The sequence below is a fragment of the Stegodyphus dumicola genome, chromosome 12 (assembly GCF_044657685.1).
Source record: "Stegodyphus dumicola isolate Sdum_Otavi_A_Nest chromosome 12, ASM4465768v1".
NCBI lineage: Eukaryota > Metazoa > Arthropoda > Arachnida > Araneae > Eresidae > Stegodyphus > Stegodyphus dumicola.
In genome coordinates, this window is record NC_140779.1 from 49,050,323 (window position 1) to 49,070,620 (window position 20,298).

The following is a 20,298-nucleotide window of genomic DNA, read 5'->3' on the forward strand; positions in this document are numbered from 1 at the left end:
ACAGAAATCTTTACTCGCCTTATGAAAACTTAAGTTACTTTCACTCCCTGTGACCGAATACTAGAAGGAAAGTCTGTCCAAATGCAAGTTTATACAATCTTCCCACAACTTAAATGCATTTCCAATGTCGGAACCAGAAATGGAAGCTATTGCAAATCTTTTCAAACAGTCTTAGTATAATACTTTTTATTTTTAGAATAGGATTGCTCTTGCACTAAGCGTATTTGCTTGAGAAGCATCGAAGAAAAGTAATGAGATGTTTCATTTACTTCAAGAATCATATGCCAGTTAAATATTCAACGATAGCGTTAGATGAAAGCATAAGAGAATCTTAAATTCAATAATATTCTTAATTAAAATGAACAACAATAGATTTCATATTAAACACGAGTTGGTTTATATGTCATCTATTTGTTTAGGAAATTCAAATTTGAAACATACCGAAGTCCAATCGTAATATAGCTCTTCAATCTCTGGATTGAGGAAGAAGTCTCTAAACGAAGCGACCTCTGAAAAGATAATTAAAGAAAATTAGTTTTAAGCATTTAGAAATATTTCACGCTGAAAGATTTCTTCAACAGTTAAATTATTAACATATTTCGATAATTGTAGAAGATTAAGTTGTGAAATACCTAGATTGTGCCCTAAGTACTTTATTTGCATTGAATTTTTAAAGGAACTTTCCTTCAGTTTTAAATCAGATTTGTAGGAGAATATATATTTCAATAAAGCACCGCAATGGATATTTGTGCAAATCTAATTACAGAACAATAAATCTCAGCATCCTTTTACGTTCGTAAGATGGGACGGAGACTTTCAGTTTACTGTTGAAAAGCATCCGATGGTTACTTACCTTAAAGACATCCTGTCACGAAACTTTCTTAAAGAAAACGAGGCTTATTTACATCACAGGTATATCTTTGAATTGTCATCAGTAGAACTGAGTGCAAAGCTTTAAAACTTAATTTGTAGACACATGGCCATTAGACGATTAGAGGAGAATAAAATGATCTCTTCGTCAAAGAGCTTATTTTTGCATTTATTTTGCAAATAACTTTCTTCGGAATTAAGTTATCTAAATTTATAAATTTAGATTTTTCTAAAAGATCAGTTTCTTACAAGTGGATTCGAGCAATGCTAATGATTTGTAATTTAGTGAGAATAATTTTATAGGCTTAGTATTTGTTAGTTCAGGTTTTTTGTAATCGTGCTGTTTTCTGCAGCTGGTACGGTTTTAAGGAGTTCCTTAAAAATACTACAAATTTAAAGCAGCAATAGTACACTTTTTTCAAATTTATAAGACTTAAAAATTTAAATTTATTTAACAGATTTAACAAAATCATGTAAGGTGTGCTTATTTAAAGTTTAAACACTCATGCTTATCGGATTTTAAGTTTCATCTTCCTGAAATATTACGCACCTTCTATAATTAAAGCTTACCGATCAAAGAACAAAGGGAATTGATAAAGAGTTTTCTATGACTAGTTTGAATATATGTTAACGAAAAGCATGCGAGCTTTTTTCAAAGAATTTTGACGGCGAAACCAGAAACATTTCTCGGATTACAGAAATAGCAATTTTCCGTTAATGCATATAATATGGTCTTTTAGAGTTTTAGAATTGTTTGCACATATTTTATTTTGATTCATTCGGAACAGCAAAATGATTAGTTGAGAGAATTACAAGATTGTGCAAGGTAAGACTTAGATTCCCACGTAAAGGATAACTGGCGTATTCTCTACCATGTTACAGAAATAATCTGCTTATAAGGCAAAAGGAGATTGGCTTTGGGGTAGACGTACAAGAGAAACTGCGTCGCATTTATATTCCACATGGTAAATATGAAATATCAAATACAGCCATCGAGTTAGCCAGTATTTAGAACCAAACAATTATTTCCAATTTTCAGCGGTTTCAACCACTTTCTGAGCCACCAGCGGCGAAAGGTAAAGATAATTCAGCTTTTCCCAATCTATTCTGCAAACAGCCATTAAGCGTTTCGTGATTAGATGTGAAACCGGTGTTGGGTAACATCGAAACATTGTTTTTAGATGTTTAACACAGCTTAAAACAACTTTTAAAAGAAAATGAAAACTAATTTTTCGATAACAGCCTTTGCAAGCAGTCTTCGGCAGCCGAATTTTTACGTTGAACGAAAAATCCAAACATAAACTCATAACGTTTGACGCTATATCTGATATAAAAATCCAGGCTTCTAGAATTGTGTTAGACATTAAAAAAGTTTTAATTCGAAGACTAGAACCCATCAGAGACATTGCAATTAAAAATGCTTAACCGTATATATTTGCTTAATATAATTGGATTTATTATCTCATTTTATATAAAATTAAAAATTCAGATATTATAATGCACGATATAAAAATTGGAATAAATGCTTATTTTGTTTAGTTTAATTATAATTTCTCATAGCTGAAACCCCAAATTTAGAGTTTCTTAAAAATTTTGCAATTTGAACAATGTTCCGCAGTGAGGAAGATTTGGGAAACTGATACTTAAGTACTAGTAAATAGACTTGGGTTCGAATATCGATGAGCGGACTGGCTTAATGTGTTTCTAGTGATGTTCTTGTGATACGAGCCATTTTCGTTTGAAAAGGTCTACACTAAGACATGCCTTCTGTCTCAAGGAGATAACATCGCGTCGTTCATTAAAATCATTAAATCAAAGCAACCCATCCGCTTAGTCGCCTTTCTGGGTGGAGAAATTACAATCCGCCTTAGGACGTCTCCAAGCGAATCCTGTATGCTTAATATGGCCAACTTTTGGAAAAGGGAAACAGCATTATTTTGGAAAGAAAAATTTGCACTGCACAACTTACGAAGTTTAGAACTGATTGATAAATTTAGGTATACGAAAACTTACCTGGGTAAGGTACGGAAATTTTTTTGAATTCTGTATAATACTGCAAGTAAACACCTTCTGAAGCATTCACCCTAAAAAAACAAACAAACAAACAAACAAAAAAGGAGTTAATTTTAGATAGGGAATTCTTTAATAATTGTTTTCTTATTCTACTTTAAATATACATAGGAAATGTTGGGGTCACTTACGTTGGAGAACGCCTTTGCATTGAGTTTTCCATTCTCAAGTCAAAAATGTAACGTATGTTACAGTACCTCATGACATCAACATCCTTTATGATTTGTCTTCGGAATTTAACATTCCTAGAAAAAAAGGAATCGGATCTGGGAGTAATAAATCATTGATTGCAAATCGGATAAAATAATATGAAGGTATGTAAGTAGATGTTATACTCAGGCAAATATTCTTTCGGATTGCTGAAAGGTGTAACAATGATCAGCAGTGCTGTAAATACTAATTTGATTTTACAGGTAATGAAAGCATCTTAAATCGAAAGATCTTCATAACAAGCTCTTAAATTATGTGCTATGGATAAAGCTTTAAATTCGTAATTAATATAGTCATTTAAATAAAAATAATGAATTTTAATATGAACCGTGAAATGTTTTCAAACAAAAATATGCATTCAGGAGAATAAATATTTCAGGTAAACAAATCACCTAGAGTCAGACGAGTCGTAAATCTATAAAAGTGCTGTATCTCTTTCATGGCATCAAGTATATTTGTACAACAAGGAAATGAAAAGTTTTACAGTGTCGGGAATTTATCCAAATTTTCACTGAAGAATTTATAAAAGATCTATAAGATCCTTTCGTACGAGCAGAGGATTAACACAGACAGCAAATTAGTGAGCTTAAACCCTAGTAATAAATCAAGATTCGTCTGTTTATTATTAACATAGATTAAATTTACCGCGAGGAAAGGGCAGTAAGTGTTATAATTTCTCATATATATTTTTAAAGTTTCAAAGCGCAAAACAAAGTTACTAGCCACAGTTAAAGTATTCTTTGGTTGAAGAGTTAAAAAAATTTAATCTGAAAACAGAAGTGAAACACCAGATGAAAACAAAATTAGTGATGCAACAACCTTGAGTTTGGTGTAATTTAGTAGAGATCTCAATCGATTTCGAGAGCAAACAGATAACTCCTCTTTGTCAAGAGCAAAAACGAGAATTTTTGTCGCTCCTGGAGAAGAGGGAACCTGCTTGCTCTCGAAAGATCTCGACAGCAAATTTAAGGTTGTTGCGTTACTAATTTTATTTAAAGTTTTGTGGGTTTCATTAATTTCCCCCCGGGGGGTTGACTCAGGCAACCGCTTGAGAAGTATTGGTTAGGATCTGTACCTAGGCAGTCTCAACCACGGGGGTATAATAACACGTTGAGCGCGGCGCCGGTCCTTCAGGACCGGCAGTGAACTTTCCGTGCAGCCGGCGTCGGTCCCTCGGGAGCGGCACTGGAATTTTCGTTTGGCTGGCGTCGGTCCGCGGAACCGACAGTATTAAAGTTAAAAATAAATCAACGAAATCAAATAGTCTCAACGAAATGTGATCAAATTTAGTTTTAATGAAATGTAATGAAACATTCTAAACAAAAATACGGCTTAGATTTACGGCTTAGCTCGCTGCCGGCTGAACGAAAAAGACAGCAAATTCGGCGCCGCGCTCAAAGTGATAACAGACTTCACAGAAGGCCTGAGGGTTCTCAGAACAGAGCAAGGCTCGGCAGGGACCGTACTGGTAATGCCTTGCCTGCCCTTGCTCTGTGGGGTCGCAACATTGTGGATTGATCAAGGGCGGGGCGGCACTTAATTCCGATAGGCGCTCTATTAGGTCGCATTAGGGCGGAAGCCGTCTCTTTCCATCAGCGTTGTTTCAGTAATTTAAATGTATTACAGAACAGTTTTAAAGAAATCTCGGAAGGAAAGATTATGTTAGTTATATGCCAGATATAGTTTCTCCTTTTCAAATCGCTTGACTAAGACATGTTTACATCAGCAAAGACATTTGTTACAATTATTTCATATGCTTTAGTGCAAGTTCTATATTCAGCACTTTGACTAAGATACTGACAATGTAATTGGACTACATTATTGAACAAATTATTTCCGTTTTACATTTAGCGACAGTAAACATATTCAAAACCAGGTGGGAACATTTCCAGCGAATAAATTCGGCGCAACCGTAAAGCGGAATTTATTCCATTTTATTTAACGAAGTTTTATACAGATTGTATAACGTCCGAATAATGCTCTGAATTCATTTTTAATTACTTTGTATTCCGTTTTTTAGGAAAATTTATTTCAATAAAATTTAGTATTTTTACAAAAAAGACTTACATTTTCATTATATTGCCAGAATTGTGTTACTTCTACCAGCAGATAAAATTTCTTTAAAAGAGGCTTTAAAATATTCATTCACGAAAAACACAGCCATTTACAGGGAGTTAAAAGTAGGTAAATGTTTAATACCTCGCATATTTACATTAGAACAAGAATACGATCTTGCATATTATTTAAATTAACTGGGAACACAGCCCATTAGAAAACCGAAATGCAATCATTTGTGTAGTCTCTGTAACCCAAGTTCTAGAACTCAACTGAGAATGCTTTTTGGGTTATTGCGCTTAATTTCAAATACACAAAAGGAAATAATTCTATTTCTGTAAAAGAAATTTCTGTACAAAATGAAAGGAATTCTCCAAAAACGTTATTTCTGTTTTAAATAAGTCGAGAAAATTTACTTGCTTACGCTTTGAAGCTGAAATTTATGCAAATTCAATCCAATTTCACTTTTCTTAAGATGCATAATCTATGCATTTCCAGAAAAACAAGAAAAGGAAGACCTTTTACACGTTCACATTATGGTTAAACCACAGGGATTCTTCATGGCCTCTCCTTAGCACTTTCCAAGAGCATTCGAACCATTTTATCAAAAATAACCTAAATTTTAGACGAAATTTCGGTGCGATGGTACTTGCACTACATAATATCCGCTTAAATTTTTTAATTATTGAAGCATCTAATTTAAATTTCCAAATATTTGATTTTAAACTCAATGTACACAGTATCAACAAATTCTCACACGGTGTGTTTTTCTCAAGGGTTAGTTATACACACATACCTCAAATGACAAATATGTTTTAAATGACCCAGTTATTCATTTGTCGGCATGTTATTAAAAATCAGTTTTATAAAAATATAAGAACTCCTCCCCATATTTAAATTTAAGAAATTTCTACTCAAAAAAGTTCAACTTTACTCCAAAAATTAACAGATACTTAATTTCAAAATTTTGGATATTTAACATCATTTTCGACTTGTTTTGAGGATTCGTTTAATAAACTAATAATTATAGTTTACCCCCTTTAAATATCATCCATGCGATTCCAAACGTGTAATTTTCTTTAATATTGTTTTAACTGCTATACCGAAAGATGCCCATACAAGTAATTTATGAATTTTCACACGCTAAAAATTGTGTAACATTTTCATGAAGTTTTATTACATTAGAATCAGTCTAATACAAAATATCCTTAACTAAATATTTTAGATTTTTTGATTTCCCAAAATATTAAGAATTGGCTATATACCAGTACTTATGTATAAAACCAGCGGAATGAGACTATGCGCCGCTTCGCCGTCAAGACAATTTTTCTTTCAATGCTTATGAAATAATATAGATATATGTATCTAGCCATAACATTTAGTTCTATAATTTGGTTTAACTATTTTAAAGTCGAGACATTTTTTTAATTTTTTCTTCTTTACATGCCTATGTTATATTTTGCTCTATTATATTATTCGGCTATTAATTTCGTTTTGGAATTTCGCATCGAAAACTATCGTCTTGTATTACACTTAAAGAAATTAAATAATGAAGAATCTGCATAAATGTACGTTTCTCGCACTGGGATAAAACGGTACCTAGAGCGATTCAATTTCGAATAACGTACGTAGCTGCCCGAATTTGGAATTTGCTTTATCTACATATTTTGTAAAGCATTTATGAGTTTTTGATTAACTCAACGATTTCAAAGTGAGCAATGGCAACACTGTATGGAAAAAACATATTTATCTCCAGAGCGTGAGACTATTTCAGAAATTAGAGATTCTCTTTTCATATCTTGGCATATTACTGTTGAATTTTATGGTTTAAGTGTGAAGAATATATTTAATGGATAAAGGTAACGTACAAAATGTAAAAAAGCTCCCCGTTTGGGCGTAATATAAAAAAGCTTTCAGATTTTTGTTCGATAACCTAGTTTGCGTATTGTATACATCAGATTTCAAATTGAAAGAAAAAGCTTTTGCAGTTGAATGCATCTAGAATTACTAAAATATTTCCCAGAACTGATTATTTTGGGTAATGTGAAGAGTATTTTTGGAGGATTTTGGTAAACGTGATAATTAGGTGTATTGTGTATATTTAATTGGGTATAGTGAAAATATTATGTCATTAGGTATTAAGTAAATTTTTATTACGTATTTCATTTCTACTTGACGACGAAATAGCCCAAAGCAAATCAGCTGCCGGCGGACTGGCCTGTCTGCGAAAGGGCCAAGCTGAAAAGTCCTAGACCCCTATACAGTAGGTATGGGCTTATATGGAACACAAATTCTTTCACATGATCTGGTCCAGGTTTAACGTTTAGATAAAATCCTTGTAGCAGTTTGTGACGTAGCAAGTTCTGTTTGTCTAGCAACCAGCAATAAAGTTTGCCTTATGCCCCTCGTATACGAAATAAAATGTTAATACAATATTGAGATGCAGACAGGAATTAGATCTAAAATAATTCACTTACTGTAATAAATAGATTGCACTATCAATAGTCATCCCGTATTCGAAATATTTGCTTTCGAAAGATCTGCAAAGATAAACATTTATGTTCGTACAGAGCTTTAATTTACAAAATTTATACAAACAATTCACGAAAATAGGTTGAAGAAAGGAGGAAACTTTATAGAGTACCTAACAGGTATTTTCTTGAAACTAAATATTTTCATTATAACTCGTGCAAAGACGGTTTTTCGGATCATTCACATGGCAAATACAAAATCTGAACCATCTATTGTTCACTAGTATTGCGATTGGTAATTTAACTGAGAGCATATTGAATTGTCAGTTACCTACAGGAAGCTTTATGAGATCATATAAAATGTTATCCTAGTTCAAATTATAACACCAAATCCTAATTATTTCGGTTGAAGATTAGTGATACAAGATTTTTTGAATGCCTATGAACCAATGCTTAGTTAAAAATCAGATACCAGATTTTTTTTGGATGCAAAACTATCTAGTTTACGCAGATAACACAGCACTTTGATTCAAATAAATAATGTCCAACTTTCTTGTAACATGAAAATGCTGTATAGTTTAATCAGAAATATTTTATTGTTACGTAGAATAAGCACAGTTTAGTAATAATTTAGTCAACTAATGGCGAAACTGGGAGCATGGGGAAAAGGAATTATTTGCAATTTTAGCAGGATTAGTTCAGAGTGAAGTGAGCTTTATCATTTCACTCTGGACTAATCTTGATAAAATGCACTCAAAATAAAGATACAACATGTATCATGGTTATGATTAAGGTAATCTTACAGCAAAGATTTCAAATATAAACACCGGTTTCATGATGGCGTAAGCGTTTAGGCAACAGAATAAAGTCTAGATTACACCATTGCGGTGGCGTATATGTCGTCAAGTTCTTAAGAGTTCATTGAAGGCAGTACGTATCAAGTTCTACAGCCACTGGACGTATTTTTTGAGAAACATTTGAGCATCGTCTGTTAAAGCAGCAACCCCATAACAGTATTTGAAATTTATAAGTTATAGGTTTGCTCTTTTGCTGACACTAGGTTTTCCATTAATGGTTAATTTGGAACCACCGTGGGCACCATTTGTCATCCGTCAGCGCTGCAGGTCATGGACTATACTCTTTCACCCATGAGTAACTTGTGCTATGTTGCGCACAGATAAAAGACATCCGCGCAAACTTAACTCTCAATAAAAGACAACAGAATAACTTAACCCGCAATAAATGACATTAAAAAGCAAAAAGCCATTCCGTAGCGTTAAATATAACAAAAAGAAAAAAATCGGATGTTAGGTTGGTTTGGTTAGTTATGATAAAGCACTCAAGGGGCCTCCGTGGGGGACTAAGGAAAAATGGCTGGTATTCACATTATGCATAGGAAAAACCATGAAAACGCCTAACACCCAAACCCTTTCGCTGGGATTAGAGTTCCGAACTACCATTGTTAACAGACTTTACTGTTCGGCCGTTGATGGTTTCTTTCAGATGCAAGTAAATATTGACAAGTAACAGACAGAAGCAGCTTTGGACTTCACAGAACTAATACGGCAATTTTTAAATATTTTCTTTCTAAAGCTAAAAGATTTACGCATTTACTATGCCAGAAGTTTATATAATGAAGAAAGCAATCAACTGATTTATTGAAAATAATTTCACCATTACTATTAGTCGCTCGCATACAGTGATCTAAAAATTCAATAACGCGTTAGGATTTAAGTCTGCAGTTCGTGTTTTATTTCAAATTGTACCAAATATGGTGCGGTATCAAGGACTCGCGAGTTATGTAAAATGCTATTTTTTAGAACTTCTGAATGCTCTATTTTACCTTCATTAGAGGTTAAAAGTTGTATATTATTTATAAGTGAATTTTAGTTCCAATGTGAATCTTATGAATTTTTCCACACTTGGCGCAATGCCAGTTTATAAAATTTTTATAGGAAACTAAATTTTTAAATGACGGCCTATTTGAATTTTACAAAAAATTTTTAAACTTGTGGAGCATCCATGTTTGCATTCCTAGCGCTGAAGGGAAGCTAACAAATATATTTTGGGGTCACGAGTTCGGTATGTAAAGGTTTGGTCTACTACCTTCCAGCCTCCCTCCATAGCAGTTTCTGCGGTTTTCCTACTCATTTTTGTTCCCGCTACTATACAATAAAAAGTTATTTTAATTGTTTGCTTTTTTTTGCAATGAGAAATTAAAATTTTCTTGCAAGTATTTAATTCTGAAATAACAGAAGTTTAAGATACTTTATCTACAAATTTACTTGCATAAATATACATACACACAGACATATATACAGAATTATTTAAGGCTGTTCTGTTTCAAACGCGAATAAGCGATTTTTAAATCACGGCGAACACACTGGTGAATCTACAACACAATTAACTTTTAAATGGCAAGTTACAAAAACAAGCTAAGTCAGAAGTTCCGACGGAGTATTTCTTTTTGCTTAAATGTTCCAGAAATGGCCGATTAATTGAAGCTATACCTTAATTTTACATCATGCATAAAATGTAACGCCGGTATTTAGTAAAGAAATATAAAAGAATTTGTAAAAGAATGTTACAGGGTTTACGAAATGTTAGCTTCAATATCACAATCTTTTTTCAAGGAACTAAGGTTGTTTTCAAAAATACACTTTTCTGTATTTTTCTTACATCTTAAAAAATACTACTTGCAATCCATGCAAGCGGTAAGGATCCAGAATTCAAAGCTGATCGTATAACGTTAGCATGGAAATTCTGGATAGACAGATTACTTTATGAATCAAGAATTTCCGCAACGCGTACAAATGCACTCCCGTATCGCTGTGTCGCTTTAGGTTGCATTTGCTACCTGCGTCTGAATTTGCTCGTTACGTAACGTATGGCTTACATTAACGCGAACACAAATAGATCCAAGGAAGCCGACGTCAAAATTCCACAGCATTTGTAGTTTCTTTTAGTCGCATTCGTTTTGTTTAATATCACGTCAGTAATTCAACGCGTAACTTCCGAGAAAGTCATTCTTCCCAGGAAATACATAAGCAATGCGAAAAGTCGAATAATGACTACTTTGATTACTATAAGTAAAGAAATTGGTGAAAGGTAGTGTGAAAGATGTCATAAGCTGCCTTCTATAATCATCCACGAAACAACTTTCTATTTCCAATATTAGTAAACTGGATTTTCCATTCTACCCACTATTCCAACCTTTTTTAACATCAGAAATTTGCTATTATGCATTACTGATGTTTTTAATTTCACGATCATGTAACCATGGTACGTATTCTTTTTTTTTTATGTATCACAAGAACAAATCATACTGTAAAATACATCACTCCGTATAATTTCAATTCACCTTTCTAGGAGAGGGAAGTAAAAGTTGAAGCAAATGATATGGAAATGTTTATGCTTACTTGTGTCTTCCATCCTCCTCGGACCATTGTGACGCCACGTTACTATAGATTGAGGCAGAACGGCAAATATACTAAAATTGAAGAAACATTGGTTAATTATTTGTGGAAAACAGCTGAACCTTAAGAGAAAAACTTTCGTTAAGAACTTAAAAAGAAACCAGCTTAAACACTCGCAGGAACCATAAAAATCTATACCGTCAGTATTTTTAAAGGAAATCTTAACCTGGGATGAATTATTAGTGCACAGTTATGGAACCTAAGCCTCTCAATGTACGATAGGTAAACGGTGTACGGTTAATTACAGCACAAGACATGTTAAGATAATTTGCGCCAAACGTAGGATCAAATTTAGTTTATTACGATAGTATGTTTTGAAAAACTAATGAAAAGATCAGGCAAAATGAATTATGAAGTACCGTAATACCCCGAATTCCGGTGCCTTATTTCCCCCCCCTCCCCAGTTCCCAAGCTACTCAGCATTTCCGCAAGACTGAAAATCTTGAAATGACATTTCGCGAAAAACTTCAGAAGTAACGGGAAGGTGATTTATCTCTTCAATAAACAAGGCGAAAACATGACCGTGAACCGACCAAGAAATTCGTGCAACAGAAGTTATCATTGGAAAAAAAAAGAGTTGTTCGCAGACATAATCGAAACAACTTTTGCATTGAGGGCACAATGCATGAAAGCACTGAAGTGTACACATATTAAATAAAATAATCTAAATTATCCATGTGTGTAAAGACTGATTTGGGAAAGATAAACATATTTAAAATAAAAATACTTCATATTAAATACCGAGCGTCTTGAAAACCAAAATATACTTTTAGTTTACTTATGAAGTAGAGAGACACAGGATATATTTCAAATAATTTTCACAGAAATAATTTAAATTGGAAAATTCAAATTTATAAAAATATTTTAAAGAAAGGACAAATATTCAAAGCTGTATGTGGGAATTAAGTGTCTTGCAATATGATCTAGTTAAATTAATATACTAACAATGGCTTTCTTTGCATATGGTAATCTTTCAGGACGTTTCATCAGTAACGGCAAAGCATATGATTGATACCTAACGCAAAGGTATGCTTTCTTGGAAGGCGTCTCGAATCATTTAAGTTACACTTGAAAATAGCAAAAACATTAATGCAGCGAACCTGCTCGACGAGGTTAAAAAGTAGGTCTGACTGCTAGTGTTCAGCTACTTTACCCATTCGGACCCTCCTCGCATATTAAAATAAATGAAACAGTCACATTTAAAAATAGAACTATTTTGAGTATGAAGGAATTTAATTTAGTTATTACTGAATAATTATTAATAAGCGTACCGTTAATACTAATTGTAGGAAAAGAGACGGCTGGGGACACGTATGGGGCCTCTTATTAGCGACTAGAATAGTTTTGGAATGAAGTAGCTCCAAAATGTGTACTCTCATCTTGTTCAGGGAATTTGAAAAACTACATACGCAGTCGTAACATACGCGAGATCAAATTCATAGTGATTGTTTTATAAGTGATATCCAGCCTCATACTACGGCAAGGTATCAGCAGAAATGTAGATACTGGATAAATACTTCGCGCGGTTACTAAGCTCTACGTTAGTTATCAGCCGCGATATGTTGAAATCAGTATAGTAGTTTGAAAAATTAGAGTTTTGACTATTTTTTCAAGACGGTATCAATGAGTAACATGAGGGGGAAAACCGCCAGTTTAAGACAATGTTTCTAAGTTATAGTCAATTAAAATACAACGCTGAATGGAAAGCTCAGTCTGCTTAATGTTTATCTTTAGCTTCTCTAGGTTAAACAAAGGATGCGAAACCATGATATAATAAAGGACATCTAGTTTATTATTTTGGTTCGCATTTTCTTGGTGTCAAGAATTTTCCTACAGATAAACTTTGTAATGGTATTTTCCTAACCGTCACTTAATCTCCCCTCCCCACACACACAGTGGCGGTCTCAAACCGTTCAGAGACGTTGACCACTACCAAGGCCAGAAGCGGTGGTCACTTTATTATGGAGGCATCTGATAGGTAAGTCACCTTTATTCCTATGAGGGGACGGACAAAGCCACATATTTTCTCTGGGATTCGAACCCGTATCCTTTGGTATCGCAGTCGTCTCCCCTAAACATTATACTCTTTCCAACGTCTCCTTTATAATGTTACGCCGTATATTCCGTAAAACAATCTGTAAATATTGATCCATATTCTCCAATTACCTCTATTCAAAAAAACAATCTCGTTAAATGCCACCGACAATCATTTGCTCCGATAACTACTCCCCCTAGAAAAATATAGGAATTTTTTCACATCCTTTCCTTTATTACAGAATGCAATTCTTTTGAAGTAAATTGCAATATTTTGAGCTTATTCATTTTAATTTTAGGACTTGCTCTTGATGTTTCTTGGCGAAAAACATTGCCGTCAAGGAAACTTTAGATTATAATAGATAATTACCATTTCAACTTCTGAAACAATTTCTTTTATCATTTACCTAATAGAATATTTTTCTTTTTTCACATCACATACGCGAATAAGATCCACTTTGAGTGGATAATCCACACAGTTTTTAAATCGGTCGGAAAAATTGTATTCTATTTTGGGCAATTTTCAATGAAACAAAATTTAAATATATTACTTAAAATTTAAATTTCATAGATTTAACGAATATCGGTTTCCTAAAAATGCATATTTTAGCATTTGCAAAGCATAACTTATTTTGCCATATTCTTCAGAAAGAATTATAGTTATAATCAATTTACTTTACAGATCAGAAACTCCAGGTTCCCTTTAACAGGTTCTTGTTTTTGTGAGCGACAGAAGGTAATACACTCAGATTACCTTTAGCATAGTATTTTTAATTTTCAAGCCAGTTACTGATCCTACTTGATATTTCCTTCCACGAAACTTGGTCATAAGTCATGACATTAGAAACTAATATCAACCGATGTTTTTGCCCTAAATTGCTCAGCTTCTGATAAATTGCTTCTGCAAACTATCTGATACAATTAGCTTTTGCATTAGGTATTTGTTATAACTATGAAATGGGTACAAATTTCACTAATTTGGAGAGGAGATATTCAGACTTAAGATATAACAGCTGAACGAAAGTACTTTTATTCGTGATTTATTAAAAAATTTCAAGACATGGAACTCGAGATTTTTAAAAATCTCCAGACGGTTCTGAAGACTTTTATACAAATTTCACATTCACTATTCGAATAATTTGGAGGATTTCTGATGCTGATGTTTCCTGATTTTGAATGCTACAAATCACCAAATTTATAAATTTAATGCTTGTAATTTTATCTTACTTTCCACATTAAATGTTAATTTATGTTGACTTGAAAAAGGCCTTTTTTAAATGCATTTGTAAATTCCCATTTTTAGAACTTTAATAATAGTTTCTACCAAAAGATTCCTATTTATTATAGGAGCATCATGGCTCTTCTATGAAGTATTCAGTGGTGAGCATCAATAACGTGAATAAATGAAATTTCAAATAGTTGATTCAGATTAAATAGTCAAAGCATTAGGAATTAAAGTTTAATGCACACATTACCAGGAATATACAGCGGAAATGTCAATGAGAGTTCAATGAAAGTTAAATTACGGAAGTTCTATCTGGCAACCAAAATTAGTATATAATCACGCATCAAAAATGATAATGTAGATCTTACCTTCCCTTCAAATAAGATAACAGGTACAGGAAACCTGTGTTTGCGTCTACAAAGGTGCGATTGCTCAACCAGTGGAATGAATTCATCAACATCGAAGCTAGAAATTGCAATATAAAATTTGAAAGAGTTCCAATCACTTTAAAGGAATTTCAGCTTTACAATCTGATAACTAAAAACATTGAACATATCAATTCAATTCATTATTTTCTTGTATATTACACTTTCTTGCATGTATGTAAGAAATACACAAAATCAGAAGTAGATACACACATTAAATTTAATATCCCATGATATCCTAAAGTTTTCCACTTCAGAATTTTAGTTCTGAAGTGCTGTCTGGTAAACTACCGACGAATTTCTTGATAATTTTAATTCGAATATTACATTTCCTTCGTTTGTTGAAATTTGTTTCAGCAGTTTACTTGCTCTTAGGGAAAGGGAACGTGATCACAGGTTTACAGATAATTCTTCAATATACATTGAATTCCTCGCCTTTTTTAATCATACTTCTGTTTTATTTCTACTTACAGTATACATTGACGTCTCTTGCTCATGTCCCTGAAGAGCGAAATAATTAGTTAAAAGGAACACTCTTTACAACGTGTATGTTAAGTTAGGCTATTTGGACATAGCAAAGCCACGTGGACTATCCGTCTACGAGGAGGGATACATTCTTGGAGGACTTTCCAAGGAAGAGTAGCTCATTCCTGTTTACTCGCGGGAAAAAACAAAACCAATCATGCAGAAACGTTAGGCATGCAATCACGTTAGGCAGCCCGCACGTTTGGTTTTGTACTCAAACCAGATCGAGCTACCAGAATTCAGGGATCTTAACCACTCGGCCACTGGTGGGCCACTTATTTTAAAAGTTTGAATTGTCGAAATCGTTCAATTTTCACAAATTTTTCAGCCGAATTTTGGACATGTTCCATTAAGATGCACTGTAAATATAAAAAAGGCAAAATCGCAGCCACAATGCTTAGGTTTTCATTTTATGAATAATTCGCGAAGATAGAAAATTAATATATCTCAAATAAATCTTGACTTAGCATTTAAAAAACAGATTCATCTGAAAATATGACTATTTCGATTCGAAAGAAAAATATTTTCCTTACTGCAAACCTTAAAAATTATGGACCTTTTAGCATTTAATACAAACATTTTAATAAAAATTTGAATAATGAATTTCAATTTAACGTAATTTCTTGTTACACAATTGCTGACCAACTAAATAACGAATTTTTTACCTTCGATACCAATTCCAAATTTACCAATACCAGTTAATTCAAATACTCTCCAAAATATCAATGGTTAAAAAGCGAAAGATTAGTTCGATGAAAAACTATGTACATTTATTGTTTGCACAACTATTGTTTACACACTTTTAACATTAGTTAAAAATGGATTTTTTTTCAAACTATCTTTAATACCGATCGATTTTGTGTTTCATCGGATAACTGAGGCTAAATTTTGCGGTCTAGGTTACGGCAAAGGAAATAAATGTTATCTGCTGAAGTCTTCATTGGCGAATTCTTACAGCTCGGTAGTTGGCAAAAGTTAAGTTTTAGAATGTCGTAAGTTTCTTATTATGGCAAATCACAGAGTTAACAGGTTGTGAGTAAAGATGCCTACAAGACAAAAGAGAATAGACTCGCAATTATGCTACATTTGAGAAAACTTCCAGAAACTTGTTCAGCCTTTGCTCTCGTGGCCTTTTTCCCGGCGGCGCATGAGCAACTCGAGGCGTTTCGCTGCCTTTTTGACGCATTTCTTAAAAGAAACTTGAAATCATTAGACACAAATGTATAAAATTTTGATATTTTAACGTTTTATACATCTTTATACCTTTATAAACGTAATTTCTTAAATATTAATCTAATTTTTCTGTGTTATGTTTCTTGTAACAATTACCAAGATGCATGCCCGAATTGTCGGACCAAGTATTACAATAATGTATGGCTCATTTCTCCGAAAACAAATTTTGTGATAGATAAGAAAAAAGATTTCAGATAAGAAAATCTGGTTAATTATTGGATTATGGTAACTTGGTGAATTTTTGGCGAAAATTTTGCGACCAACCCTGCTACAGCAACCTGCTAGTTTTTGTTTGGACGCCATTTTGTTTTCACGAAGAAAAGGCATGTTTCTTTTTTGCTCAACATTTTTTTCCAACAATCTGCTAGCCGAATTACGCTTATGCTAGAATTTTTAGGGAACAAAAGAGCTTAATCATGACGAAGATTAGGTGCGAAATTGGGAGAAAGGGCAGAATCGCAAACTGCTTTACGCGTTTTTAAGAATTGCACATACACAGTATCCATGTACACATCGATCTATTTTCACTTAAAAAAACATCCCAGAATTGCACAAAAATTGGCATTGCGCACACTCTTGACTTTATCCATGTACACTGCTAAAGTCCTAGCTAGTAACGTTTATCGCCTTACCAAAATGTCACCAAACTACTTGTTACCATATTCCAAAGTATTAGCTGAAAATCTTATCTCCATTTAAAGGGATATCATTTTACATTTAAGATTATACAGAAAGAGTGTAGGAACCCGCTTCGATGAAACTAAACGTAAACGGTTATTGCGGCCCATCGAGTTTCCGCATCAAACAAAGTGGTGAGTGGCCTCTTCAGTTGCGGCATCGAATATGGTGAGTGAGTCACCTTCTAGTGAAAAGTGTTAACAACCAAGAACAAATGTGGAATGAGTCGCAGGTAAACTTAGAGTTACTTATTTGGATTATTTGATTACGGAAGACCATGGCTAGAACCCTCTGCCTAGTCCTTGGCGGAGGGCTTTCTAAGGAAAACAAGCTCATATCTATGTTTGAAAGAAAATCACGAAAAATGCCCATGCAGCTAGTCTGAAATCTGACCTAGATCAAATTGCAGCGTTCACAGCGATTTTTACTGCTCGGCCATTAGAGGATAGTAAAATAAGAATTCCTGGAAGTTGAACCCATTTCTTACAGCAAAGCGAGGGAGAAACTAATCAGCTCTTTTTATTGAAAAGAAGCTCCAGCTTCCTTTTCAAATAGTATTTTCAATCATTAAAGGTAGATTACTGAAATATCGAACAACAAAACTCTACCAACATTAAGAACAAAACAGCAGTAATTTGAATACTTTTCAGAATTATTGAAAAATGCTTGCGTGATTAAAACGATTTCTAGATGACGACCGACAGTACACTAGGAAGGATGCGGTTCCTAGACCTAGGCTTAAAATGCCCTTAAACGGTAATTAATGCCCCAAACACTAGAGGCTATCTAAGGAGGCATAATTCTCTCAAATTCATTCAGGAATACAATTTTAGAAGCAGTTTTGGAAAAAGCAGCAGAAGTTAATGGCGACTGGCAAGAAGTTACCAACAAAGAGAATATAGGTATGTCGTAGGCTATCCCTCGGTACTGACCAAAGGGAGCCAAGTATCCTCCGTTTGGTTCATGTTCGTGGTCTGAAGCCATCATACCGGTGCACTCACTCTACAAAAACAGATTTCATAAGACCACAAGATTTCTTCACAGCAAAAAAGAAATATTTTTTGTATGCGGCAACGTAATGCATTCATAGCATAAGACATTAAATAGTAAATCAGGTAATTATTACTAAAATTCTGCATCACGTTACTTCTTCGATCGCGCTTGCACACAAGCTCAACCTTTTCGTCCCTGAACCTGATTCACCTAATCTTTCAGCTTTAGCTTCTAGTTGTTTTTGCATCAATGGGCGAGCCAAATTAAAGCTAAAATAAAAATTTTGATTACAAACCTAAACACACATTTGTACCGGTAATTATACCATTTGGTATATATACGCGAAATAAAAAAAAGATAAATAATTTTAAGTAATTCATACAGACCGGATATTCTATTTCTTTTCTAAACATTTTATAAGCATTACAGTAAAATTACGTATAAAATCAAGTTTATTCTTGCACAAATTTACAGTAAAATGTATAATGCAGGCACTCACTGGTTTATTAACAAACATAACCTTACATTTAGTGAAATCCGCATGTTAAACACTGAGGGGGCTGCTGTGGTACTTAAAATACCGTAGTGGTACACTTTTCGATTAGTTATAATCTTAAATACGTCCTGCAGATATTTTTAAACATCAGTGGTACACATGTGTACCGTTCGGGAAGAAAAGGTTAAGACATAGAATCAAAGTTTCGTCATTGGGGAAATTAAAAGTACACTGCAAAAAATAAATATAAAACCGATTTGTTTCATTATAAGGAATAGTTTTTTAAAATAATTACCTAGTGTTCGGAAACTGCGCTTCAGCAACGTCTGCTCTCTCTTTTACAGGAATAATTATGTTCATTGGATAAGTCGGGCAGAATTTCCCACGCTGATTATCTAGATGCTGTGATAGAGATTTTACATTTAACGAAACACTTGAAAACTTTTAGGGTATGTTAAAAGTTTTAAACAACTTTGTTACAAAACTCACCTGACATTCATAGTCTCTTTCAAAGAGCATTGTACACATGTTCATAATGGATACACTCTCCTGAAATTTAAGAATTCTTTAATAAGGAAATTATGCCCTTTGCTAATTAAAATAGTCATTATGATTAGTACTTAAAATAGCACTTAATAGTTAACTTCGTAAAACTGCCAAAGGTCAATTAGATGGCTGTATAATTAACTGTTAAAATTACAACTACTTTTACATACACATAATTAAAGTTCTGAAATTAAAATATTATGCATTAATTAATCAGTATTTGACAAAACACTCAAAATGAAGTAACTTCATATTACATCTGCACTATCTGAAACTTCATAGTTTAATATCTAAATGTTTTGCATTTAAGTTGCTTTGCTTTCAGACATTACATATCACTTTAGAATGTTACACTAGAAAAGATTAATTTTGTTGCATTTCAAAAACATTTACATCAAAATTAAACGATTTGAAACAGGAAAACAGAAAATACATAGGAATTAATGCATATTTAAGATTTTAACAAATATGAAATAAACTTACACTAATATTTTTGGCGTAACACAAAACTGAATTTAAATGTTGGTTCACGTTTTAGCTTTTATATAGATTTATACAGCTTGAGAAAATATATAACAAGATGGGTTAAAAAGAGTTATAAAATACCGAATCATTATCCGATTTGTAATAGCGGTGGCGTGCTACTTTGTCCATCAACATTCTGACGTCAGTTTCGTTGACTAACCAGTTATTCCCTTCACCCGCAATGTCCCGTTGTTCCACTCCTCCTTCTGCCATCACTTAAAAAAATGTATCATGCTACGACGAACTCAGTAGATTCTTTCACAAAATAAATCGTTAAAAGTATTATGCGAGATATTTATAAATTCGTATTCTAAGCTCTATCTTGGGAATAACCAATAAGCTTCAATATGCAAATCTTTTTTCCGAAAATGTGTAATTTAAAATACATTTCCTACGTAAATCTCTTACGTCGAATTGTTCGCAATAAAATTAATTTATAGCTGCTTGAAGTATTTAAAGGTTATTT

The 20,298-nt window shown here is 33.3% G+C and overlaps 1 protein-coding gene across 4 annotated transcripts in view; it reads right to left on the reverse strand.

The window, feature by feature from the left end:
* Positions 1-20,093, reverse strand: part of LOC118200564 (phosphatidylinositol-3,5-bisphosphate 3-phosphatase MTMR14-like) — a 46,862-nt gene extending 26,769 nt beyond the window's left edge. For 3 of the 4 annotated variants that reach the window (XM_085827711.1, XM_085827710.1, XM_035372528.2), the window contains exons 1-9: positions 19,914-20,093; positions 19,251-19,310; positions 19,057-19,163; positions 14,780-14,876; positions 11,096-11,166; positions 7,683-7,745; positions 3,072-3,185; positions 2,884-2,954; positions 442-509 (exon numbers count right to left, since the gene is read on the reverse strand). In XM_085827711.1, the coding sequence (XP_085683837.1) occupies positions 442-509; positions 2,884-2,954; positions 3,072-3,185; positions 7,683-7,745; positions 11,096-11,166; positions 14,780-14,876; positions 19,057-19,163; positions 19,251-19,310; positions 19,914-20,045 (783 nt within the window). In that variant the 5' untranslated portion in view covers positions 20,046-20,093. Of the gene's footprint in view, positions 1-441; positions 510-2,883; positions 2,955-3,071; positions 3,186-7,682; positions 7,746-11,095; positions 11,167-14,779; positions 14,877-19,056; positions 19,164-19,250; positions 19,311-19,790 lie in introns of all 4 variants that reach the window. The other variant, XM_085827712.1, reaches the window with a different exon arrangement.
* Between the last annotated feature and the right edge of the window lie 205 nt (positions 20,094-20,298).